This window comes from Cydia strobilella, chromosome 12 (genome assembly GCF_947568885.1).
Source record: "Cydia strobilella chromosome 12, ilCydStro3.1, whole genome shotgun sequence".
In the NCBI taxonomy this organism is placed as follows: Eukaryota; Metazoa; Arthropoda; class Insecta; order Lepidoptera; family Tortricidae; genus Cydia; species Cydia strobilella.
The window spans coordinates 7,458,058-7,484,296 of record NC_086052.1 but is presented as its reverse complement, the minus strand read 5'-3'; the positions used below and the strand labels follow the sequence as shown (position 1 = coordinate 7,484,296).

Genomic DNA, 26,239 nt, shown 5'->3' with positions numbered 1-26,239 from the left:
GTAAGGTTTACAGTATGTATAAGTTACTCTACGGTTTACTATAAAGGGTAGTGCTGCACTCTGGTGGCAGAACATTGCAGTAATATCCCCTATTATAAACCGTAACAGACTTTCGCACCGCACCGCGACCTTAGTGCCAGGTGGTGCCAGGTGATAGCCAGCAGTTATTTAAAATCACATGACATTTGTTGTAAGGTCGGTACGTCGGTGCAGATTGACAGACCTTAACCACCTGGCTTTTGTATTTTTGTGTACGTGGACCTTAATAGTGACACAGTCAGAAGTTTGCTTAAAACGGTGAAATATTGTTATTATGTTGTAGTTTTCCCCTTTTTTTTAAGCTTTGTCCAGACGAGAAAATACAATTGTCACTGTGATAAGAAATAAAATTATAATACACAATTACATAGTGAAATCGGCAAGACAATATCCTTGCGTTTCTTTTTTTCATACGCGTTACCAATTAAATTGTCAATCTAATCAGAATAATCAGATTATGCGTAAAATTGTCTCGTCTAGACACTCACTAATCTGTTTTTGTGTTATCTATGGTATGGTAATGCATCGACAGCTAAAAAGTGTGGAGAGTCACTACAAACGTCACATTTCAAAAGCTCACTCCACACACTGGAGGGGGCTAAAGAAATTTGGCATTAGCTAACCAAGTCGGTGCAAAATTAGCTTGGTTTGACTGTGTAAAATTTTCAGAAACAGCATCGTTTGATTTATGTGGAAGATCCTCATTTTTTTAGTTACCTACAACCAATATATTGTTTAGCATTTTTTTTAGCACATTCCAAAATTATTAAGCATAATTCTGGCATAATTTAGACATATGTCTAGCATTTTTTCAAATTCCGAGTTGGCAACACTGTCTATTCCTCGTGTGTATGTGTCAATGTCAATGCTCGATGTCGTGCTTTGCTTAAAATTTTATTATTTTTTCTGAGTCCTACTCAGTACTTTTGATCCAGATATCAACAGAATAAATACTAAGCATGCAAGAATCAGACAACGAGGTTGCGGACACAGGACCCGTCGATAATGCATGGGCTATGAAAATACCCAAATTCACCCCAGAGGATAACCCTCATGGTCTGTTAGAAGAAAGTAAATTTGCAACTTTATTTCCTAAATATCGTGAACAGTACCTGAAAGAATGTTGGCCTCTCGTGCAGAAAGTGTTAAAGGAACATCACATTGTCGCCGAATTGGATCTTATCGAAGGTAGCATTATTGTTAAAACTACGAGAAAGACATGGGACCCCTATATAATAATAAAAGCTAGAGATTTAATGAAGCTTATGTCCCGAAGCGTCCCGTTTGAACAGGCAGTTAGGGTTCTAGAGGATGAAATAGGATGTGATATTATTAAAATAAACTCATTTGTGCGAAAAAAGGAAACCTTTTTGAAGAGACGGCAGCGATTGATAGGACCAAATGGAGTCACTCTCAAGTCTATCGAACTACTGACCGAGTGTTACGTACTTGTTCAAGGCAATACTGTGGCCGCTGTTGGCCCATACAAAGGTTTAGTTCAGGTCCGACGCATAGTAGAGGATACCATGAAAAACATCCACCCAATGTATAACATAAAAAGTTTAATGATTAAGAGAGAATTAATGAAAGATCCTAGACTAAAAAATGAAAGCTGGGATAGGTTCTTACCTACATTTAAAAGCAAAAATGTGCCAAGGAAACAGCCTAAAAAGAAAGTTCAGAAGAAACCTTACACTCCGTTCCCACCGCCTCAAGCTGAGAGCAAGATTGACAAGGAGCTGGCTACTGGAGAGTACTTCCTCAAGGATGAACAGAAGAAGGCTAAAAAGAGGCATGCCAGAGAGGAGAAACAAGAACAAAATAAGCGGGCTCGTGCAGAACAGCGGCAGAAGGACTTCATTCCACCAGAAGAAAAATCTGTTGCTCCCTCTACATCCACAGAGTCTACAGTCGATATTCAACAGTTTAAGGCTAAAATGAAAAAGTTCTCTAAACAGCATAAAGGACTGAAAAAATCTAAAGCAAAGGAAGATGGTCAATAGGATATAAAGTGAAAGTGTTTTCACTGTATTTTCTAGAGAAACATTTGAAAGGTTTACTAACTTGTCGAATTCAGATTCAAAAAACCTAATGTTGAGAAAAGAAAACTGTTGGATAGATTAATAATAAAGATGTATAAAATTATTTTTATTTTATTTTCTTTGTCAACTTTAAATCTGGTATTGCACTATTCTTTGTTATATATTTCTTTCCATTCATAAAAGGCTGAAGAGCTTCAGGGATGAAAATTTTGCCTTTTGGGTCTTGGTGTGTTTCAAGTAAAGTGATCAGCATCCTTGGTATTGCACATGCTGTCCCGTTTAATGTGTGCACATAGTGTATTTTGTCGTCATGTTTGTATCTAATGTTAAGCCTTCTTGACTGGTAATCTGTACAGTTGCTGCAACTTGAAACTTCTCCGTAATTGCCTCTACCTGGCATCCAGGCTTCAATGTCATATTTTCTGGAAAAAATAATTTCATTTATATTAACACCATCGCAACCAATAATATTCTTGTATCAAATATGTTATTCACTTTACAAAATCCTTAGCACAAGCAAACCATATATTGTACAATATCATGAGAAACATACAATTCACATTATGGCTTAAGAACTAGCACGAAATCCAAAACAAGTGTACACAGCATGTTTTACAATTTAGTGGAAATGTTACAAGTTAATTTAACTATCATAGCTACCGTGAAAAATATCAGAGAACAAAATATAACTATCTAAACATTACAACTACTTACTAATAATAACATTCATAAAATTTAATATTTTTAATTTGTCTATAGAATTTTTCTTTTGCTTAAAAATGTATGGACATAATGTTTCACAAACCTGTAAGCAGGAGCTCCCAACTCATGTGGTGGCATATCTAACACCTTCATGTTGAATCCCAGGGGTACAAACATTTGTTCCTGCATGGTCCTGATGTATTCAAGCATCTCCTCCGACTGCTGTGGTGTGGTAACAGCAAACATTTCCACTTTGGTAAACTGGTGTACTCTAGTACAAAAAAGTAACATAAACTTACTCATATCTCAATAGTGCCAAAAACAGTTAATTTGTAATTTTTTACTTTCACTTGCTGTGTGAGCAAGCAGTAGGAGATTTCTTTGAAATATTTTTTCTCAGTGGTGGATTTACCCTAAGGCCAAGTAGGCCTGGGCCTAGAGTGGCGAGATATTAGGGGCGGCACTCTGCAATCTATCTATATGATGGGTGCTGAGAAAGGGGCGGCTAGTACTTTACTGCCTAGGGCGGCAGACATTGCAAATCCGCTTGCTGCTTTTTCTAGTCTATGCTACGCCTTATATGACTTAAGCAAGGTTTAGACTAGCAAGAACTTGCATGCAATTTACGTTACATTGCTGATTACTAAGGTAAACTGCATTCAAAATGTTTATCTGATACCGCAATGTAATGAAAATTGCATGCAAGTTCTTGCTAGTCTAAACCTCACTTTAGGATTATGCTGCATATATAGTGTAGTATACAAAATGTGTATATAAAGCAGCTTGAGAACAGAACATCAATTTTTGTACAACATTAGCTTGTGTTAGATTGATCATGTTTTACTATAAGCTCTCAAAAAATTTAATAAGCATAATATCAATGTAACTCCATTAAAATCTCAAGCAAGCTGTCTTCAGTAAATTTAAGATTTATCAGACCAGATAATAATTGTAGATGTACCTATACACTCCCCGCTCATCTACGATGCTGGAAGTCTCAGCCCGGAAACATCTGCTCACGGCTGCCAACTTCAGAGGAAGGTCTGTGCCAGAGTGGATGGAGTTCATGAGCAACCCTGCCAGGGACATTTCTGCAGTGCCTGACAGATATAAGTCTGGGCCATGATGGATTGGATCTAAAGAGTATATCTGTAATTAAAAAAAAAAAATTCTTTTTACATTTCTACATGCGTGTGACATGAATAATATAAACAAAAAACATACCTGTGTCCTATCACTATTTATTGACATGCCACAGCTTTCCAGAACATTTTTTGGTAAGATATCAGGAACAGAAACTAGTTTAAAATTCTCGTTCACCAAGTATGAAACTGCATATTTGATCAATGCTTCCTCTAATTCAGCTAGTTCACCGAGGAAATAATAACTCTTGTGTCCACAAGTTTGACCTAACTTATCTGTCCTCATAAGGTTCATGAGGCGTGTAATTTCACTGAATTCAAGTGGGCGGTGCTTTCCAAAGTTACGCTTCTTATTGAGCTCATATACTAATATAGGGTCGTCTTCATATCCTTGGACCGAGGGGTGAGTTTTATTTGGCAATTTACTAAGCTCCCTATACAACTCCTGTTTTAAAGCGTCGTGAGCTTCATCGGCCACATCTATAATTTTCAGGCGATTATAAATATCTAACACGCGATCTATATTTCCAACACCTTTCCTTGAAGTTATGTTTCGCTTAACCTCGGAGGAGTTGCTTACATCACAGTAGTATCCTAGATCGATATCTGGCTGGGTCATGGAAGAACATAGTCTACTGTAGTTGGATCGGCACAAGGAGATTATTTTACGTCTAATCATTATACATAAATGATACGACTAATTGGGAATTTAATAAGAAATCCATGAACTATTCAAACAGTCCTCGGTTCGACATCGGCTCAATCGGCTATCAAAATTGTCAAAGTCAAACGCAAAATTGCAAATGTCTCGGCTATCATTCAAACTTCGGCGGAGCGTTCGAAAATTTTATCACGTCCTTAGATTTCTAAGTGCCAGTTGCACCAAACCGCCTATCACCGTTAAAACGTTTGTTAAATTTTATTGTATGGGAAGTTTCATAGTTCACTGCTGAGTGATGTCTATCAGTCTGTCAAATGTGGTTGGTGCATCTGGCCCTAAGTGTGTTTTTTATACACTTATATAAGGGCCCTTCACACTCATGCGCGATGCTGGGAGCGCCAGTGTGGAGTACACTTATCACATAATAAACAATTACAATAAAATTAGCAAAAAATATAATAAAAAATATTTTTTACGACAAATAGTATCCGAACGCTGTTTGTTTTGTGTTATAACATTGTCATCTTGTTTTAATATAGTTTTATCATCCCCCACCGCACGAGACAAGTTTGTCTACTTATCTAGCCCCAGTCTAGAGTAGCCTGTGGTTAGTTTTGGCAATTGGTGCTGTCATTGTCAACACTCAATAGTGTAGTGTCTTCGCGCCTTTTCTTTACAAAATATGTACGATTAAAGACAATTAAATCAAATACGGGATTTACATTTGTAATTAATTTATGTTGTTTACATGTACACTTCCAGTTCACACTTTTGGTTAAAATATTTAGGGAACTATGCCTTCGAAGTCGAATATAATTCAGAAAAATCATGACAACGGTGGCAGTCCGAAATCAACCAAGAACATAAAAACCACACCTAACAAGTAAGTCCAAATGGAAGAATAACAAATTTTATGCATGAATTGTGTCAAATAAATACAACTCGATTGCCTGCCTCATTGTTAACATTAAAAAAAAAGGCCACCTCCATGGCATGGGAACTTATATAGAGATGCATACCGCCGTACCTTTCAGGTTTATCGACTACATGCCTGGTTACATTGAGCTTATAGCCCCAAGTAGTAATTTTTTGACAATGAAGCCATTTGTATAAAAACTTATGCAAAGTGGCTTATTATAGGGAAGACCTTATAATAGAGAGAAGCCAAGGTCCAAGATTGGATAACTGAATACTGCTTAAATAGTGAAAAGCACTCCGCCTGAGTATCATTTAATAGCCTCATATAATAGCCTAGATGACAAATTTTTATTAATGGTATCAATCATCAGGTTTATTTTTGGGATCAAATGTCTATATGGGACCCACAGCATTCAATCAATACAGAATTCAGAAATTATAGTCAAAGTCTGACAGTCGTACTTCACTCGCGAAACGCTCCTAACAAAACTATAAGTGAATGTGATGTCAAGGTCACTGAGAGCCCATCTTGAAGTATGGAAAATAAGTCAAATTGCGATTTTGCCGGTGAAATACTGCCTTTATGCATATAGTTGCTGTATAATCTTTTTTTGGATAAAATGTAAGGAATCGAATGGTACCCTTACTTTATTTCTTTTTGGATGTTAAAAAAAAACTTTAAATTTTGAAATTTTTAGGTCCTGTATTTTTTTATCATTTCCATATATTGTTTTAATATCCACATTATTGCAATAAATTGCTCATTTGCATTTATTTTACTAGATTTTGATATAAAATTCAACATGTGTCATCATCCCTATATTTCTTCTGAGAATGCTGGGAGGCGGAGTTGTGGTTTGTCACTGCCCAGTTATTAAGGAAATTCATGGAATACTTACGACTAAATTGTTGTTATTCTTTAATCATAGCCAGACTGTTAAATATTTTCCCTTTTCTTGGCAACATTGCTACACCAAATGAAACAAATTTCCCTGCCACGTCTGTTAGTGTGTATGTTCAGAATACATTTGAAAACTACTGAACGAATTTTCACGCGGTGTTCACCAATGAATATAGTGATTCTTGAGGAAGGTTTAGGTGTATAAAATGTTAAGGTTTTGTGTAACCCGTGGGAAGCCGGGACGGGTCGCTAGTATCTTACAAGATACATATACTTTTTGCTCTATTAACACATTGACTGCCAAGAACATGCTCGCTGTGTAAATTTTGTATTGGAAATGGGGTGCTTGGCACTGAAAGTGGTCAGTTCAATCTAAGCTAATTGGTAAAAAAAAACAATATTTAATATTTTTGTTTTTGTATTTACAGAGCAAAATTAAGGTCATCCAATGGAAAGCAGCTGTCAATTACCAGCATGCTTGCTGTGAAGAGAGGCCGGAGTCCGTCAGAAGATGCTAAACTTACTTCAGTAAGAAAAACTTTCTTTAAAAACCCATCTCAAATTAATTACAAATAAAACAACTCATTCACCCTTAGCAATAAGTCCAAGAACAGTAACAAAGAAAAAAAATTTAGACATCCCATACAATTATAACATATATCTTCAAGTGACATAAAACTAAAATACAAAAATTCCATGGCACAATATATGACCCTCTTGTAGGACTCCTCTGAACTTGTCTTTGATGGTGATCTATAGCACAGAATAAGTAATAGTATTATCACACAGAACGGCCACGCACAGCCCCGTCCCGACTCGAATTACCTCGCCCCGCGACAGCAGATTGACGGCCGTTTGCCGGCCGCTCAGTACTATTTTTTTAATACAGTTGCTCAAAAAGTGCTACTTTACGTAGCTGTTTAGCGTGCGGAAAGTTGGTATTCGCGAACTAGTGCTTTTTACTTTTCCAATTTTTTTAAATTTATACTTGTTCCAATTCATGACTACTTATTGATCAGTTTCCTTTAAACGTCGTAACCAACATAAAAACCTACTGTTAATGTAAGAATACGAAAAATATACATATTTCATATTTTATTAGATACCTCTTCATCATTATAACACGTTTATTTTTTAATATTGAAGATTTAAAAACCGTTATTAATAAGTTGTCTGAATGGAACGAAATAGCTATGGAAGGTAGACGTACGAATAGCTGCCGAAACGCCTGTCAAAGAAGAGACGTTTTTTCCGACGTTACCTATTTTGTTGAACTCTAGCCCATTGCAAGTTGTGGACAAGGTTAAATACCTGGGACACGTTCTCACGAGCGACCTAAAGGATGATTTAGACTTAGAAAGGGAGCGCAGGGCGTTGGCGGTTCGGAGTAATATGATTACCCGCAGGTTTGCTCGTTGCTCACATGATGTAAAAATCACACTATTTAAATCATACTGTCGATCCTTGTACACGAGCAGCCTGTGGGTCCGGTACACGAAACGAGCATACAACGCCATGCGCGTACAGTACAACAATTCTTTTAGAATGCTGATGGGACTGCCCAGCAGGTGCTCTGCATCGGGCATGTTTGTGGCAGCTCGCACGGATGGTTTTGAGACTATATTACGTAAAAATATAGTCTCATTACTAAGTCGTGTGAGATGTAGTCCCAACAGCATTCTAAGAGAAATTGCCGATAGGTTTGAGTGTCCGATCCTCAAGCACTGGACCGAGCAAATTAAAAGTGTATTTCAATTTATAATATAAGTAGGTACCTATTGTATTAAATACTAACACTAGATTAAGATTTTGCTTGTAGTACTAACACTCTATGGATGCATTTGTCCGAAATAAAGAAATTTTATTTTATTATTTATTTTCTTATTGCAAGCTAAGTTTCCAAATGCAACATTCGATATTGTTGTTTTTCTTATTTTTTCGCAACTGTATTAAAAAACGTCGTTCGATACACGTGCGGAAATGTCATTCTTCACTCGTCCCGAATCCCGTCGTATAGCGTGTCCGCCCTGTGTCTATAGGTACTTATCAAAATCTTAGTTCTCCTCAATCTATGTATATCAGTATGATACTGATAGTAGGAGATACATTATAAGAAATATATACCCCGGTGATAAGAAATAAAGGATAGATAATATTCACATTGACCGACCTATTTACAATGTGTCAATGTGAATATTATCTATCATTTATTTATATATTTTTATAGCGTATCTTAGACCATGACACACGTTTTTATATATCTCATCAACAATTTCTTTGCAGAAAAAGCTAAAGACAAATCTGGATGAATCACTTGATGATGCTGAAGAAAATGATGTGGTATGTGCGGCTGACATAAAAGACGTTACAACTGATGCAATCAAAGACGAAGACATCGGTTTAGATGACGAAAATATGGGTAAAACTAATGGTGAAGAGACAAATAATCTAACTTCATCTGATGATAAAATTGACATCAACATTACACCTAAAAATAACTCTGATGCACAAGAAAGCTTAACCAATGGCAAAAATGGTGTAATAAAGGCTGATAGTGATGAAAATCATAATTATGATGAAAAAACAGCTGAACAAGATGAAAAGAACAGTCTCCAATCAAATGAGAAAAGCAGCCTTCCAGAACCTGATATGGAGAGATGTAATACTTGCGGACAGTTTATAAACAACTCAGACATTATATATTTCCAAGGACACCCACAGGATGCTGTGGAAGAATTTATAGCGTTGACCAATGAGAAACTTGTTCTTGCCGCTGGTAAGCCAAAGTCCCAGGCGTATTCTGATTTTAATTTTGAATAATATGTTATGAATTAGATCTGGATCAGTTATGGATCTGATCTATTAGTGTCAAAAGCAGGGATCGGATACCGGTATTTTTTGTATGGGAACGAAACCGGTATTTTTCCGTTCTTTGTTGATTATTTCATTTCTAATTGGGCAATCTAAATACGAAGTCGTTACCTAAAACACAACTGAGTACTACATTTATGGAGTATACAATAATTCGAAATATATGGTTATTTTGAAGTTTTTGCATAAAACCGGTTCCGATCCCTGCTCAAAAGTGACATATCTTCAACTAAAACGTCACTTTTGACACTGACAGATCAGATTCATAACTAATCCAGATCTAATTCATAAGCTTCTATTAAAATCAGAATAAGCCTGTCTGTCTAAGCTCACTTCTCACCAACTTGAATAAAACAAAGTGAGGTAGTTTTATTATAAACATCCTATTTCATAAAAGTTTGACATTAATGATGGCAGTGTGATGGCATTTCCACACCTTGTCATTGCAAATGCCATGCAGAGTTAGCCTGGTCGGACTCTAATTACTGTACTATTTTCTCATTGTCAGCTCATAGAATATATCCTGTTGTATTCTTAGCTTTGCCCCTTTTGAGCCCTCTGGGTTAACTAAACAGGCAGGGGTTCCCAATCTTTTTTTATACTGGTACTCCCTTGCCATCTTGTATTTTTCGGAACTCTCTTGTAAAAAAAAACCTAGAATTCCCCTGGGATAATGAGGGCGTCACTTTTCACTATTATTCCTCCCATCCCAAAAGTATCTCATATCATCCCTGCTTCGCTGCAACATATCATGTGGATGTTACCATATGCATTTTTTTATAAACACCTTTTTGCGCAAAAACAGCTTCACTATGCAGAGGGGGAACGCGGCCAGTGTCCTGGGAACAATGCCTCAGGCTAATTTAGGTTTAGTCTTATATGGTGACACAATACATATAGGAATAATAGGAACATTCAACTTTTGTCGGCGACGTGACGCGTATTATGGCACATGGCATATGGCACATGGCATCTTAGCTTTTTCAGAAGTATTTAAATTGCGTCATATACCGACATTTTTTTTAAATTTGCACCTATAACTGTAATAAAGATACTAGCAGCAATTATTAACAGCAAACTTGGTTTCTACAGGTGACGAAGGTGACATTATGGAGCGGCCCCAAACAAATATCACCGGCTTCTCAATATTCGACCGAGAGGGCCACCTGGTGCCCATAGACGGGGGCCTTGTGGAGAGTGACTTGCGGATATACATGTCGGGATACTTGAAGTCTATATGCTCGGAGTCGCCGGAGATAGATGAGGAATCCGTGCCGGTTAAGGATGTTGGCCCCATTATTGAATGGTAACTGTTATTATAATATTCATGTAACTAACTTCATACAATACTCTTAATTGCACACCTCACACAGCTTATAATACATCACACACAAACAAATTAGAAAAATGAAAAATCATGTATTAAAAAAATAAAAATTTTTCAGACACATTTTTCAGACGAGTCCCAAATTATTATAATAAGCACCTACATGACATTGATCCTTTTCACACTTCCCTGTCTAGTCTTAGAATGAAACTTAGACATAAGTTGTTTTAATATGTCAAGTATAAATATAAATAAGTAAATGTATAAATGTAACTTTCCGGCTTTCCGGTAGGACAACCGTAGGCTCATGTTTTTCTTTTATCTCCTTTTTATCTTTGCTGTTTAGTGTGTATGTTAACATTATGTACTTACTAATGAACCTCCAGGTCTGTTTTCTTAAGTATGTTAAGTACATTTGTACTTCAAACCCATTTGTATATGTGACTGTTTGTGTTCTAAATAAAGTAAAAAAAAAAAAAAAAAATGTTTATAGCCTTTGTCAATCCCACAACAGGATACCTAATCATAAAATCGTAGCTGTTTGGGTTGCAGGGCGTGCTATAGAAATGGGTGTAACAACTACTGCAGTGGGGTAACATTATGCGAATACAAATACATGCGATCACTCCGTGATGCAACGGACATGGCGATAAATGTCCCTACCTTATGGTCCCGCACAGTCAGAAAGTCTGAAACCATCGACACGAGAAGGAAGAAGAAGTGGGGTAAAAATAATGTTTTCCATCAAAATAACTGTTTACTTTGTAGCCGGCTAACTAGAGCGGTAGAAAATGAAAACTAGGTTCTTATAGTAAAACAATATAATAATAAAATATGTACAATAAATTAAACTAATTTCTGTCAGTACACGAGTCAAAACCAATAAAATATCGTCACTGGCCTTAACGTTTTCGATTTCCAATCTTCGTCGAGCCGAACGATGAATTTCCGCAGCGGTAGTAGCAACTGCGGGCTACGCGGGCTCACCAGGCGCAAGCAGATAAAAACTTCAGGAGCGAATATCCAGAAAATAAGTAGCTTCAATCATGCGTCTTCAGTTTTAAACCAAAAGAAAGGGCTGCAACAATCGTGCGTTCTTAGTTTCCGGGTTGAAACCTAACCCAAGCCTCATTCAGTTACAAAAAACCAGTGACGTACAAATAAGACTTGGATTAGGTTTAATTTAAACATAAACTTAATACTATACAAATTTTACCTGCATTAGACGCAGCCCTCGTATTACTATCGTATTAATACTTTTAACACAAATCACATAAGCATGGAGTCACATTAAATAAATATTAGTAATCAGTTGTGGGTTATTTGCAACAAAATTCCCAGAGAAAAATTATGAGAAAAAACAAAAGACGGGCGAATGGCTTAATTTTTTTTTACAGCCGGCCAGTGCGCGCGGTGGCTGCACTATGCAGGTTTGCCATGTTACAACTTTGCCAATGCAGGGAAAGTGCAATCAAAGCCACATAAATAGTCAACGCCATCTAGTGTAGCCAAATTTTCAGCCGTTTTTTTTTTTTAATTTGGTTTAAAGTTTAAATCCAATTAAACACTAACTGTATTGACTATATACATAAAAAATGCTGTTTTGTTACCAGGTTTATCCACGGCTTTGACGGCGGGAGCAGGAACTGCATCACCCTGTCTACCGAATTTGGGGAATACAATCTCATGAACCCCAGCCCCGAGTACACATCCTTAATGAACAACCTGTACGAGAAAATATGGATCAGCAAAGTTGTTGTAGAGTACTTGGAAGAGTTCCACTACCTGCAGCCAAACTACGAAGATCTTCTGGAGGTTATAAGAGAAGCAATCATTCCAGAGTTAGGCGATAAACAAATGACTGAAGAGATGTTGCATAAACATGCTCAGTTCGTTTGTGATCAAGTTGTCAGCTTAGAGGCTGACGAGGATGAAGCCCCTCTGATTACACTGCCCTGCATGCGCGAGCTCATCAAGCTCATGGGTATCAAGTTCGGCAAACGGAAAATACGCGCTAAAATTGACTATAAAAAGATAGATAAGAAGGCGTGGACAAAGGCAACCACGACGCCTTTAGTGAGAAAAACTTTCGAAAGCTTCTTCACTGATCAGCTCGATAAAACTAACCACGAGTTAGTGTTGAGAAGGAAGAGATGTGGGGTGTGTGAAGCGTGTCAACTGCCGGATTGTGGGGAGTGTAACGCGTGCCGCGCTATGGCTAAATTTGGTGGGCAGGGGCGCTCCAAGCAAGCCTGTGTGCGCCGTAGGTGCCCTAACATGGCGGTACAACAGGCTGATGATTCAGATAACGAGGAGGATGAACCAGACAGACTTGACGACCGTGTTGAAGACGTCGTGCCTGTTAAACTCACCGGCTCCGGCACTAGGAAAATTAAATGGATTGGGAAAGCTGTCAAAGCAGATGCAACCAAAGTTTATTATGATAAAGTCGAAATTGATGGATCGGAATTATGTAACGGCGATTATGTTATGGTAGAAACTGCGCAGGCTAAAATACCCGCTCTTGTTGCTAGAGTTGTCTATATGTGGATGGAGATCAGTAATCCTAAATCGGGCTACTTTCATGCAGAAGTATTTATAAGAGCTACAGACACTGTCTTAGGCGAAGTAGGTGATCCAAGAGAAGTTTTCCTAGGAGACAGATGTTGCCATGGAGCTCCACTATCGTCTATTTTAAGGAAAGCCAATGTCGAAAAGCGAGAGATACCTAATGACTGGTTCGGGCTAGGAGGGAAAGAAGTGCAGGACGAAGGATTTGAGGATGATGGAAAAACTTACTTCTATAAGAAGTGTTATGAACGCTTCACCGCGCGCTTTGAGGATTTACCGGCAGACCCGCCTTGCCCTAACGCGTTGCGTGAACACCGCTTCTGTCCCTCTTGCGAGCGTAAGACTAAGCGCGACGGCAAGAACATACCGAAACTCTTTGATAAGTTAGCAGTAAAGTCTGAATTCGTGAAAGAATCGAACAGATCTGAATGGAGCTACGTCTCGTGGCTGGACCACATATATAAGAAGGGTAGCGGTGTCTTCCTCAAGCCGGACACTTTCAAATTGAAGACCAAGGAGTTAAATCCTGATAGGGCTAAACTAGAAAAGGTGGATGAGTCAATTTATACAGAATACTATCGGAAAAGCGATAACAACCTTCGAGGCTCCAACATTGATACGGGAGAACCATTCTGCGTAGGACACATAGCGGCAGTAGTCGCTCGGGGCGACCAACGACTGGTCGCACCGCAGGATATCTTGCTTAAAGTTCGTCTGCTCCTGCGACCGGAAAATGTCCTTCCCGAGGCCCGACACAGCGACCTCAATCTCGTATACTGGACCGACGATATCCGGGAGGTTCCTTTCAGCGCCGTCGCCGGCCCCTGCCAGCTCATTTACGAAGAAAACATACCGGGAAACCATCAAGAGTGGTTATCGAAAGATCCGAATAGGTTCTACTTCCGACAGGCGTACGATAAAGCTTCAGGAAAGTTCTCGGAAGTGCCGGAGCACGCGGCGAATATCGGGCGGGCGGAGCGGAAAGATAAAGGGAAGGGGAAGGGCAAGGGGAAAGGGAAAGCGGAGGCGGCAGCGGCGGCGGAAGCGGAAACGCGGCCGTTAAGAACGTTGGACGTGTTCGCGGGCTGCGGGGGGCTGTCGGCCGGCTTGCACGCTGCGGGGATCGCTTCGTGTCGCTGGGCTGTCGAACACGTCGAGGTAAATATGATGACATGATTACACACACAGCTACACCTTCCTACCTACCTACCAGGAGTAAATGTGATGATTTATTCAAGTGAACGATATTAAGATATACACCTGGTGAAACTTTTTGATCAATTTTGCAGTCTGCCATCGAGCTTGCCATCACTACCGATACCAAGAGGACACTCATTTTAAAATCTAATAAAAAAATACGTGACAACTATAAACACACGATTTAGGTACAGCTACAGGTTTGATACCGTGTAACGACTAGTTCAACTCGTCCGGTACTCGTTTGGCCGTCAATAGTAAGACACATGTTCTTTCTCCAGGCCGCAGCGCACGCCTACGCGCTGAACAACCCCGGGTGCTCCGTGTTCCGCGAGGACTGCAACGCGCTGCTGGCGGCCGCGCTGGCCGGCGCCACGCACTCCGCCGCGGCGCTGCGCTTACCCGCTGTCGGCGAAGTAAGCGACCTTACTGTTACTGTTGCTCCGTGTTCCGCGAGGACTGCAACGCGCTGCTGGCGGCCGCGCTGGCCGGCGCCACGCACTCCGCCGCGGCGCTGCGCTTACCCGCTGTCGGCGAAGTAAGCGACCTTACTGTTACTGTTGCTCCGTGTTCCGCGAGGACTGCAACGCGCTGCTGGCGGCCGCGCTGGCCGGCGCCACGCACTCCGCCGCGGCGCTGCGCTTACCCGCTGTCGGCGAAGTAAGCGACCTTACTGTTACTGTTGCTCCGTGTTCCGCGAGGACTGCAACGCGCTGCTGGCGGCCGCGCTGGCCGGCGCCACGCACTCCGCCGCGGCGCTGCGCTTACCCGCTGTCGGCGAAGTAAGCGACCTTACTGTTACTGTTGCTCCGTGTTCCGCGAGGACTGCAACGCGCTGCTGGCGGCCGCGCTGGCCGGCGCCACGCACTCCGCCGCGGCGCTGCGCTTACCCGCTGTCGGCGAAGTAAGCGACCTTACTGTTACTGTTGCTCCGTGTTCCGCGAGGACTGCAACGCGCTGCTGGCGGCCGCGCTGGCCGGCGCCACGCACTCCGCCGCGGCGCTGCGCTTACCCGCTGTCGGCGAAGTAAGCGACCTTACTGTTACTGTTGCTCCGTGTTCCGCGAGGACTGCAACGCGCTGCTGGCGGCCGCGCTGGCCGGCGCCACGCACTCCGCCGCGGCGCTGCGCTTACCCGCTGTCGGCGAAGTAAGCGACCTTACTGTTACTGTTGCTCCGTGTTCCGCGAGGACTGCAACGCGCTGCTGGCGGCCGCGCTGGCCGGCGCCACGCACTCCGCCGCGGCGCTGCGCTTACCCGCTGTCGGCGAAGTAAGCGACCTTACTGTTACTGTTGGTCCGTGTTCCGCGAGGACTGCAACGCGCTGCTGGCGGCCGCGCTGGCCGGCGCCACGCACTCCGCCGCGGCGCTGCGCTTACCCGCTGTCGGCGAAGTAAGCGACCTTACTGTTACTGTTGCTCCGTGTTCCGCGAGGACTGCAACGCGCTGCTGGCGGCCGCGCTGGCCGGCGCCACGCACTCCGCCGCGGCGCTGCGCTTACCCGCTGTCGGCGAAGTAAGCGACCTTACTGTTACTGTTGCTCCGTGTTCCGCGAGGACTGCAACGCGCTGCTGGCGGCCGCGCTGGCCGGCGCCACGCACTCCGCCGCGGCGCTGCGCTTACCCGCTGTCGGCGAAGTAAGCGACCTTACTGTTACTGTTGCTCCGTGTTCCGCGAGGACTGCAACGCGCTGCTGGCGGCCGCGCTGGCCGGCGCCACGCACTCCGCCGCGGCGCTGCGCTTACCCGCTGTCGGCGAAGTAAGCGACCTTACTGTTACTGTTGCTCCGTGTTCCGCGAGGACTGCAACGCGCTGCTGGCGGCCGCGCTGGCCGGCGCCACGCACTCCGCCGCGGCGCTGCGCTTACCCGCTGTCGGCGAAGTAAGCGACCTTACTGTTACTGTTGCTCCGTGTTCCGCGAGGACTGCAACGCGCTGCTGGCGGCCGCGCTGGCCGGCGCCACGCACTCCGCCGCGGCGCTGCGCTTACCCGCTGTCGGCGAAGTAAGCGACCTTACTGTTACTGTTGCTCCGTGTTCCGCGAGGACTGCAACGCGCTGCTGGCGGCCGCGCTGGCCGGCGCCACGCACTCCGCCGCGGCGCTGCGCTTACCCGCTGTCGGCGAAGTAAGCGACCTTACTGTTACTGTTGCTCCGTGTTCCGCGAGGACTGCAACGCGCTGCTGGCGGCCGCGCTGGCCGGCGCCACGCACTCCGCCGCGGCGCTGCGCTTACCCGCTGTCGGCGAAGTAAGCGACCTTACTGTTACTGTTGCTCCGTGTTCCGCGAGGACTGCAACGCGCTGCTGGCGGCCGCGCTGGCCGGCGCCACGCACTCCGCCGCGGCGCTGCGCTTACCCGCTGTCGGCGAAGTAAGCGACCTTACTGTTACTGTTGCTCCGTGTTCCGCGAGGACTGCAACGCGCTGCTGGCGGCCGCGCTGGCCGGCGCCACGCACTCCGCCGCGGCGCTGCGCTTACCCGCTGTCGGCGAAGTAAGCGACCTTACTGTTACTGTTGCTCCGTGTTCCGCGAGGACTGCAACGCGCTGCTGGCGGCCGCGCTGGCCGGCGCCACGCACTCCGCCGCGGCGCTGCGCTTACCCGCTGTCGGCGAAGTAAGCGACCTTACTGTTACTGTTGCTCCGTGTTCCGCGAGGACTGCAACGCGCTGCTGGCGGCCGCGCTGGCCGGCGCCACGCACTCCGCCGCGGCGCTGCGCTTACCCGCTGTCGGCGAAGTAAGCAACCTTACTGTTACTGTTGCTCCGTGTTCCGCGAGGACTGCAACGCGCTGCTGGCGGCCGCGCTGGCCGGCGCCACGCACTCCGCCGCGGCGCTGCGCTTACCCGCTGTCGGCGAAGTAAGCGACCTTACTGTTACTGTTGCTCCGTGTTCCGCGAGGACTGCAACGCGCTGCTGGCGGCCGCGCTGGCCGGCGCCACGCACTCCGCCGCGGCGCTGCGCTTACCCGCTGTCGGCGAAGTAAGCGACCGTACTGTTTCTGTTGCTCCGTGTTCCGCGAGGACTGCAACGCGCTGCTGGCTAAGGGAGCTCACTTGAAAACTTTATCCTAAGAAGTGACGCATCCAATATTTCCTACGAAAAACCACCTGACCATTCAACCTTAAAGGAAACTCGTCCTTATTACAATTAGTGTAGTGCCTACGCCCTCGACCCCGGGTGCTCCGTTGTCCGCGAAGACTGCAACGCCTTCTTAGGGTTGGCATAGCTTGCTAAGGGTGCTTGGAGTCTGCTCGGCAGCCTTATTCTAACAACTGGCGCTTATTTCTATGCAAAATGGTTGGCGTCTTTGGCGTTTCAATCCAAAGGGAAAATAGGGCTTCTTGCGTTTATTTGTCATGTTTCCCTATACCGAACAGTACTGGTAAATCTAAAACGGTGGGTACCTCATTGGTACGAATTGAGGTTTTAACACACGACCTCTATTTTGGAAGCAGGAAACGCCTATCCTAGGCTACCAGTGCTCAGATGAATGATCATTAATTTACCACCGTTAATAAGCGTATCTTGTTAATCGATCTGCACAGTGGCGGCTTTTCATTTCGCTATTAATTTGTGTACAAAAACTTCGCCTTTTTTTCTAATTTTCGACACTTTTGTCAGGTGGAGCTAATGTGCGGCGGGCCGCCGTGCCAGGGCTTCTCCGGCATGAACCGCTTCAACTCGCGCGAGTACTCCAACTTCAAGAACTCGCTTGTCGCCACCTACCTCTCCTTCTGCGACTATTACCGCCCCAAATACTTCATCTTAGAAAACGTGAGAAACTTCGTCGCGTTCAAAAAAGGAATGGTCTTGAAATTGACGCTACGGACTTTACTAGACATGGGATATCAGTGTACGTTCGGTGTTCTTCAAGCGGGGAATTACGGCGTGCCTCAGACTCGACGACGACTTATTATCATGGCGGCTGCGCCGGGATTTAAGCTTCCTTTATATCCGGAACCGACTCACGTGTTCAGCAGACGAGCTTGCTCGCTGACAATTAACATAGACGGCAAACGCTTCGTCTCAAACATCCAATGGGAGGATTCAGCCCCGCGACGTACTTGCACCATCCGTGACGCCATGAGCGACTTACCTGATATCAGCAATGGGGCCAGTAAAATCGAGATAGAATACGGCTCGATGCCTGTAAGTCATTTCCAGAGAATGATTAGAAGTAAAGACGAGAACGCGAAGCTAAGGGACCATATTTGTAAGAACATGGCGCCGCTGATCGTGGCTAGGATCAGTAGGATTCCGACGACGCCTGGTTCGGATTGGAGGGACCTGCCCAATATATCGGTCACGCTTTCTGACGGGACGAAATGCAAGGTACTTATTATTTCAATTTTTTCTAGACTTAGCTAGATCCAACTGGATTATTTAATTATGCTTTTTAAATTGTAACAATGAAGACAAAAAAAATCGCATTAACTACGAACGATGACATTCGTTAATTCGTCATGGTAGTCGTTTTCAGAAATTTTGGATTGCATATTTCTAAACTGCTTTCGATGTCAGACAGCCGACATGTTTACATGTTTCACGGTGTCTAAAATTGTATCTATGTATAGTATGTACATAGAGTAACTTATACTAGAGCGGTACTGTCATAGTAAATTTTGTAACCCCAGTAAATTCACTGCCATCTGTCGACACACTTTAAAACTAAAAATGAAGATTTATAAAAATACGATAGAATGTATTTAAATATAGATAAATGTTTTTTTTTATTTGCATTAATTTTTTTTATGATTTTGACCCATGTTCTTTCTGATATGCGTTAAAATTGTTAAATAACAAACGAAACCGTCAACGCCATCTATACGACTGTAGGCCAAAACTAGTAGCGCCCTCTGAACGAGAATCAAATTTTCTTGATTTTCGAGGCACGTTTTTTCCTTAGACTGTATCCATCTATTACGGAGTTATATCTATCTTTGGTATGTATAACGGATCAATTTGAGTTTGATTTTTCTAAGTACACTTAACTTTTTTTTAGGTATTGCAATATCGTCACATAGACAAGAGTTCCCGCAACGGCGAGCGGCGAGGCGTCTGCGCGTGCGCCGGCGGCGGCGCGTGCGACCCGGCCGACCGGCAGGAGAACACTCTCATCCCGTGGTGTCTGCCTCACACCGCCAATCGACACAACAACTGGGCAGGCCTCTATGGTGAGTTATAAACAATCGAGACAAGTGGACACCAGTATTATAAGCATATTGCTAGCGCAAGTAGCAAAATTCGAAGTTTTTTATTTGCGTGAATCATGGACAGGTACAATGTGTTTTTTTTTTTTTTTTGGAAACATACAGCACATAATAATACAATAAGGTAAAAGATATAGTAAGAACATAGGCCAAAAGAGTTTCCACTTATAGTTAATACAAAATTCCTTTGCTCCGAAAATAAAAAGTACAATTATTAGGTATTTTGAATTTAAAGTTGAATTTAACAATAACATTGAGTAATATTCCACGAGCACGATTAAAAATATAACAAGCATAATTTAGAATTTGGAAAATAACAAGCACAATTTTCAATTTAGAATTTGAAATCAAATAGGTACCACGAATTAATAAACTAGTGGATGTGAAATGACTCCTATTTAGTATGAAAACCAGTGTCGCTAAACTCACACATTCATAGCCACGTTAAAATACGTCACACACTTACAAAATTGCTCTGATTCGTAGCAACTTTCCATACCAAAAAGTTATTACCGGTGGACATTTCTCGAACGAATATCAACTGTAGGCTACATGAGTGACGGTTTAAATTATAATGTCAAAGCTATATGACATACGACTCTTTCATTATCTCATTCATCTCACAAAAGCTCGCTCAACGTTCACCTAATACAACTACTCAACACCACATGGCGTTATTTTATATAATTTTAAAATCACTTACTTAACCACGGAGTAGGATGGAGATGGCAAGTGGGCGTTCCCGTCTATCCGACAGTTAGTAGCGACCGACTCACTTTATGCACAGACTATGCTCAGTTGTTGTGTAAACTTCATGCTCGAATGACATTCACGTCGTACGTACGCTCGTCTAACAAAAATTGATAATTAAATTTAAAATGCCGTTTTGTGCAGTATTAAGCTGCAGAAATCACAGCGGTTTAAAAAATCTTTCACGTGGAGGTATTTCCTATCACCGGTGGTTATTTATTTAAATATAATCCGATAAATACGAAAAATCTGTTTCTATTGCATTATTTACGAATGTTCGTTAAGTAAATCTATATTTTATCAGTTAGAACTTAGAGTTCACAATCCTTTGTCACTATTCTTTACGTTTATCTGGAATATTCGCTATCCTAAATGTCAAATAACTTCGCTACTCAGATGCTGCGCAATGTCGATATTTATATCGATAAAGTTAAAGTTACGATATTTCAAGTTTGATGTTTGGTAGTTCGGTAATAAATTATTATTTTAGACATGTTTCTAATTATTATTTGGGATAATCAATGTCTTAGTAAATATGGCAGCTCTGGTCATCAAGCACTAAGTTAAGTCGGGGTCATTTCATGGCAACCTTTCAAACCTTCGTATTCCTTTACATACGTTTTTGTTTTTTACACCCATCATATTTTCATCGTTAATATAATTAGACTAGGTACTTAATGCACTTATGCGTACAATGCATGCAATGTGCCATGAATAAACGTTTTATATTTTCTATTTCTATATTATTAATTATTGTAGGTTACCACAAGATGCCGATATTAAAAATAAATGGGTCAATGCTACTGGGCAAGAAAATTAGTTTCCGCAAAAATATAGCACCATTTGCTAGGAGCATTTCTTAGAGAAAGATTTCTGGGGATAAAATTGCCATACATCTCATCTAGCGTCCACACGCCTAAAACTTAGTTACTAATTTAGTAATTATTAGTGACATTCGGGCTCACTTAATTAATAAAAAGTGTACCACGCAAACTAGCGTGAAATATTGGAATTTTGCCGCCCCCCTTCCTGATTTGATAGGTCACAATCTTACAATCAAATCAAGTGGGATCGATGAGCCAGTTTCATGTATGCTTTCACACCATACAATTAATTTGACAATTTAATCAGGTTGTCCCGTCTAGATTGGCCTTAAATGCTGCTACAAGTAAATATATTGTTAAAGACGAATACTTACCTATGTAAGTAATTGCAGATTTGTGATCACAAAATAACAGCAATACCGAGTTAATAGACCTTTAAAGAACTATGATTTTATCTGTTTGACTTTAAAATATATTTAATGTTCACATTAACAACCTAGTTGGTCAATTAATAAGAAACAAATTTCTAGTTAGATATTTGTTGTACTGTACTACATATTATTTTTCATACAATCACGATTATCACTACCTATATTATAATCATAAATAAAGTATCATCTAAATGTGTTAAAACATACGGTAATGAAATATCAATACCTAACTGAACACACAAATATCGATAAAACACTCCGATTACACTGTCCCCTCCCTATATCGTCGAATGGAAAGAAGTTCCAACGGTTAGCTACTCGCAGGCGTGTAGAGGTCTCGAAAACACCAGTGTAACGTGACCGTGAGATCCGTAACAAACCATGCGTAATTAGACCTTACTTATACTGGTTTTTTAGCCCTTTTCTCGCCTGTTAAGTAAGTGATTTTAAAATTATATAAAATAACGCCATCTGGTGTTGAGTAGTTGTATTAGGTGAACGTTGAGCGAGCTTTTGTGAGATGAATGAGATAATGAAAGAGTCGTATGTCATATAGCTTTGACATTATAATTTAAACCGTCACTCATGTAGCCTACAGTTGATATTCGTTCGAGAAATGTCCACCGGTAATAACTTTTTGGTATGGAAAGTTGCTACGAATCAGAGCAATTTTGTAAGTGTGTGACGTATTTTAACGTGGCTATGAATGTGTGAGTTTAGCGACACTGGTTTTCATACTAAATAGGAGTCATTTCACATCCACTAGTTTATTAATTCGTGTACTTAACAGGCGAGAAAAGGGCTAAAAAACCAGTATAAGTAAGGTCTAATTACGCATGGTTTGTTACGGATCTCACGGTCACGTTACACTGGTGTTTTCGAGACCTCTACACGCCTGCGAGTAGCTAACCGTTGGAACTTCTTTCCATTCGACGATATAGGGAGGGGACAGTGTAATCGGAGTGTTTTATCGATATTTGTGTGTTCAGTTAGGTATTGATATTTCATTACCGTATGTTTTAACACATTTAGATGATACTTTATTTATGATTATAATATAGGTAGTGATAATCGTGATTGTATGAAAAATAATATGTAGTACAGTACAACAAATATCTAACTAGAAATTTGTTTCTTATTAATTGACCAACTAGGTTGTTAATGTGAACATTAAATATATCTTAAAGTCAAACAGATAAAATCATAGTTCTTTAAAGGTCTATTAACTCGGTATTGCTGTTATTTTGTGATCACAAATCTGCAATTACTTACATAGGTAAGTATTCGTCTTTAACAATATATTTACTTGTAGCAGCATTTAAGGCCAATCTAGACGGGACAACCTGATTAAATTGTCAAATTAATTGTATGGTGTGAAAGCATACATGAAACTGGCTCATCGATCCCACTTGATTTGATTGTAAGATTGTGACCTATCAAATCAGGAAGGGGGGCGGCAAAATTCCAATATTTCACGCTAGTTTGCGTGGTACACTTTTTATTAATTAAGTGAGCCCGAATGTCACTAATAATTACTAAATTAGTAACTAAGTTTTAGGCGTGTGGACGCTAGATGGCAATTTTAGTATGGCAATTTTATCCCCAGAAATCTTTCTCTAAGAAATGCTCCTAGCAAATGGTGCTATATTTTTGCGGAAACTAATTTTCTTGCCCAGTAGCATTGACCCATTTATTTTTAATATCGGCATCTTGTGGTAACCTACAATAATTAATAATAAAGAAATAGAAAATATAAAACGTTTATTCATGGCACATTGCATGCATTGTACGCATAAGTGCATTAAGTACCTAGTCTAATTATATTAACGATGAAAATATGATGGGTGTAAAAAACAAAAACGTATGTAAAGGAATACGAAGGTTTGAAAGGTTGCCATGAAATGACCCCGACTTAACTTAGTGCTTGATGACCAGAGCTGCCATATTTACTAAGACATTGATTATCCCAAATAATAATTAGAAACGTGTCTAAAATAATAATTTATTACCGAACTACCAAACATCAAACTTGAAATATCGTAACTTTAACTTTATCGATATAAATATCGACATTGCGCAGCATCTGAGTAGCGAAGTTATTTGACATTTAGGATAGCGAATATTCCAGATAAACGTAAAGAATAGTGACAAAGGATTGTGAACTCTAAGTTCTAACTGATAAAATATAGATTTACTTAACGAACATTCGTAAATAATGCAATAGAAACAGATTTTTCGTATTTATCGGATTATATTTAAATAAATAACCACCGGTGATAGGAAATACCTCCACGTGAAAGATTTTTTAAACCGCTGTGATTTCTGCAGCTTAATACTGCACAAAACGGCATTTTAAATTTAATTATCAATTTTTGTTAGACGAGCGTACGTACGACGTGAATGTCATTCGAGCATGAAGTTTACACAACAACTGAGCATAGTCTGTGCATAAAGTGAGTCGGTCGCTACTAACTGTCGGATAGACGGGAACGCCCACTTGCCATCTCCATCCTACTCCGTGATAGGTACAATTACAATAACAATCATAACAATACAACACAAGATTACAATTTTATTACTAGCCACGAGTTAACGAAATTTGCCATTTTTTATATTTTTTTATTTTGTTTGATGACAGAAACAAATCTATTACACCTATGCTGGAACAAATCAATGTGTGAATATTTCTTATTGTATATATTGCATGCTTTTGCTAAAAATTTGTTGTTTACATATATTATTTACGTAAAGCGGTGGACCGTGTACGATACGTAGGACATCTAAATGACACCTTGCTGAGAAGTTCTTTCGAATCAATTAAATTATTTAATATTTTGTACAAGAAAATTACATCCCGCTTTTCTCTTCTCACTTGCAAGGATTCAAAATTCTCGGGCTTAAAAGATTTGAATTTATACTTCATACGATTAAGAAACTTTTTTTGAACACTTTCTAATGAATTAATGTGCACTAAATAGTTGGGACTCCAAACTGTAGATGCGTATTCCAAATATGACCTTACATATGCATTATATAAAAGAAGTAACGTTGTGGGGTTTTTAAAATCTTTACTTTGCCTAAAAATGAAACCAAGCATTTTGTAGGCTTTAGATGTTATCTTATCTATGTGTGAAACCAATTGAATTTCACTGTCTAAATATACTCCCAAATCTCTAACCTCCGTAACTCTAGTAAGCTGTTGGTTTCCGATGGTATAATTAAAGTTTGATGGACTTAAAAATAACATGAATGTTGTAATTGATTAACCGTTCCCTTAGGTCGAGTGTGTTGGGACGGGTACTTCAGCACGACAGTGACGGACCCCGAGCCGATGGGCAAGCAGGGCCGCGTGCTGCACCCGCAGCAGCCCCGCGTCGTGTCCGTGCGCGAGTGCGCGCGCTCGCAGGGCTTCCCCGACACCTACCTGCTCGCTGGCTCCGTGCTCGACAAGCATCGACAGGTACCTCACAGTCACAGCCCTCTTAACTAACTATCGACCTTATGTCTCGGCGATAAGGTTTACAAACTGTCGGTGCACAGTGTACAAACTTATAAACTGCCTACTTAGATAATCCACAGAAAATGATTTAAGGGTCCCCGCGGTTCTCCATGCAAACGTAGTTCCGTTCTCATTTTTAAACGACTAGCTAGATAGATTGCATTGAAACTTTGTACTTACAATAGGATAAGGATATCTATGTCTGTAATTAGTTTATGTAGCTTCAGAGACCATAGTTAAAAATATACAGCGTAATTAAATTTTTCATACAAAACTTGTTTTTGCTCTATTTCGTTTACATCATGTCATTGTATTGTATGTGCAAAGTTTCATTGCAATCCAACATGCAGTTTCAGAATGAGAAAGAATCTACGTTTGTATGGGAAGGTGAAATTCGGCCGAGCTTGCCGGGGACTCTTAACCTTCAACTCTGTTGTTCTGAGTGGGCAGAGGTGCTACATCCTCGACAACCCCACTTGGTTGGCTTGTGGTTGACAATTTGCTATTTATTTTCTCGGGCACCTTGCTGGATATGTATCAACAGGTTGAGCTTTTTTTCAAACTTATTGGGTGCCCTTCTAATTATTCTTCTTCAGACTTCTAAGACTGTTCAGTTTCCTAGCCGGCTTTACAGTTGAACTGAGCATGCAAAACGCGCAGGGATACCCTATTGCCCTATTGTGTATGGTCAGCTTTACCTTCCTTTGGTACCTGGCAATTTTCACAGGATGTTCCCAATCCGTCCTGCATAAACTCAACTTTCTAACTGCTTATAAGATAAGTTTTAAAAAAATAGGCCAGGTAACTAAATTTTCCCCCACTTTTTTTCAGGTTGGCAACGCAGTACCCCCTCCTTTAGGAGAAGCGTTAGGAAGGGAAATCAAGAAAGCATTCCAGCTCAGTACAACGAAAGCGTAACGCACGTGTCTGTTTTATACTAGATTGTGTAATGACTATAGTGAAATTAAGTTTAAATATACATCATACCATTGTAAAGTACTTATTTTTGTAATAAAATGACTTGTAAATTTTATGTGACTTATTGACTATCCTGATCCTAAACCATGCGGCCCAGACTAAATCATATTACAATACATTCTTCTTAATCTCCCAGAAAGGACTAAGGCTTACTAAGACTGGATTAATCCTTTATGT

The 26,239-nt window shown here is 41.3% G+C and overlaps 3 protein-coding genes across 3 annotated transcripts; 2 read left to right on the top strand and 1 right to left on the bottom strand.

The window, feature by feature from the left end:
• The first annotated feature begins 886 nt into the window (after window positions 1-886).
• Window positions 887-2,167, top strand: LOC134746006 (KRR1 small subunit processome component homolog). Its single transcript, XM_063680171.1, has one exon. It carries the CDS (start codon window positions 999-1,001, stop codon window positions 2,040-2,042), a length of 1,044 nt encoding a protein of 347 aa, XP_063536241.1. The 5' UTR covers window positions 887-998; the 3' UTR covers window positions 2,043-2,167.
• Window positions 2,168-2,176: 9 nt separating this feature from the next.
• On the bottom strand, window positions 2,177-4,700 carry LOC134746005 (serine--tRNA ligase, mitochondrial). The gene is made up of 4 exons (XM_063680170.1): window positions 4,008-4,700; window positions 3,745-3,932; window positions 2,887-3,054; window positions 2,177-2,503 (listed from the first exon to the last, which is right to left on the bottom strand). The coding sequence occupies exons 1-4, from the start codon at window positions 4,602-4,604 to the stop codon at window positions 2,188-2,190; spliced, it is 1,269 nt and encodes a 422-aa protein (XP_063536240.1). The 5' UTR covers window positions 4,605-4,700; the 3' UTR covers window positions 2,177-2,187.
• Window positions 4,701-5,224: 524 nt separating this feature from the next.
• Window positions 5,225-26,117, top strand: LOC134746004 (DNA (cytosine-5)-methyltransferase 1-like). Its single transcript, XM_063680169.1, has 10 exons — window positions 5,225-5,469; window positions 6,834-6,933; window positions 8,689-9,181; window positions 10,369-10,582; window positions 12,217-14,332; window positions 14,653-14,787; window positions 17,992-18,702; window positions 19,373-19,544; window positions 24,864-25,045; window positions 25,916-26,117. The coding sequence occupies exons 1-10, from the start codon at window positions 5,381-5,383 to the stop codon at window positions 26,000-26,002; spliced, it is 4,299 nt and encodes a 1,432-aa protein (XP_063536239.1). The 5' UTR covers window positions 5,225-5,380; the 3' UTR covers window positions 26,003-26,117.
• Window positions 26,118-26,239: the final 122 nt, after the last annotated feature.

Bases quoted from the DNA above. Each gene is read 5' to 3' on its own strand.
- LOC134746005 (XM_063680170.1), bottom strand. From the start codon at position 4,604: ATGATTAGACGTAAAATAATCTCCTTGTGCCGATCCAACTACAGTAGA. The intron at 3,933-4,007 runs GTATGTTTTTTG...TTTTAATTACAG, and splicing joins TAAATAGTGATAGGACACAG to ATATACTCTTTAGATCCAAT. The intron at 3,055-3,744 runs GTACATCTACAA...TTTTTGTACTAG, and splicing joins GATGAGCGGGGAGTGTATAG to AGTACACCAGTTTACCAAAG.
- LOC134746006 (XM_063680171.1), top strand. From the start codon at position 999: ATGCAAGAATCAGACAACGAGGTTGCGGACACAGGACCCGTCGATAAT.
- LOC134746004 (XM_063680169.1), top strand. From the start codon at position 5,381: ATGCCTTCGAAGTCGAATATAATTCAGAAAAATCATGACAACGGTGGC. The intron at 14,333-14,652 runs GTAAATATGATG...TTCTTTCTCCAG, and splicing joins GGGCTGTCGAACACGTCGAG to GCCGCAGCGCACGCCTACGC. The intron at 14,788-17,991 runs GTAAGCGACCTT...CACTTTTGTCAG, and splicing joins GCTTACCCGCTGTCGGCGAA to GTGGAGCTAATGTGCGGCGG.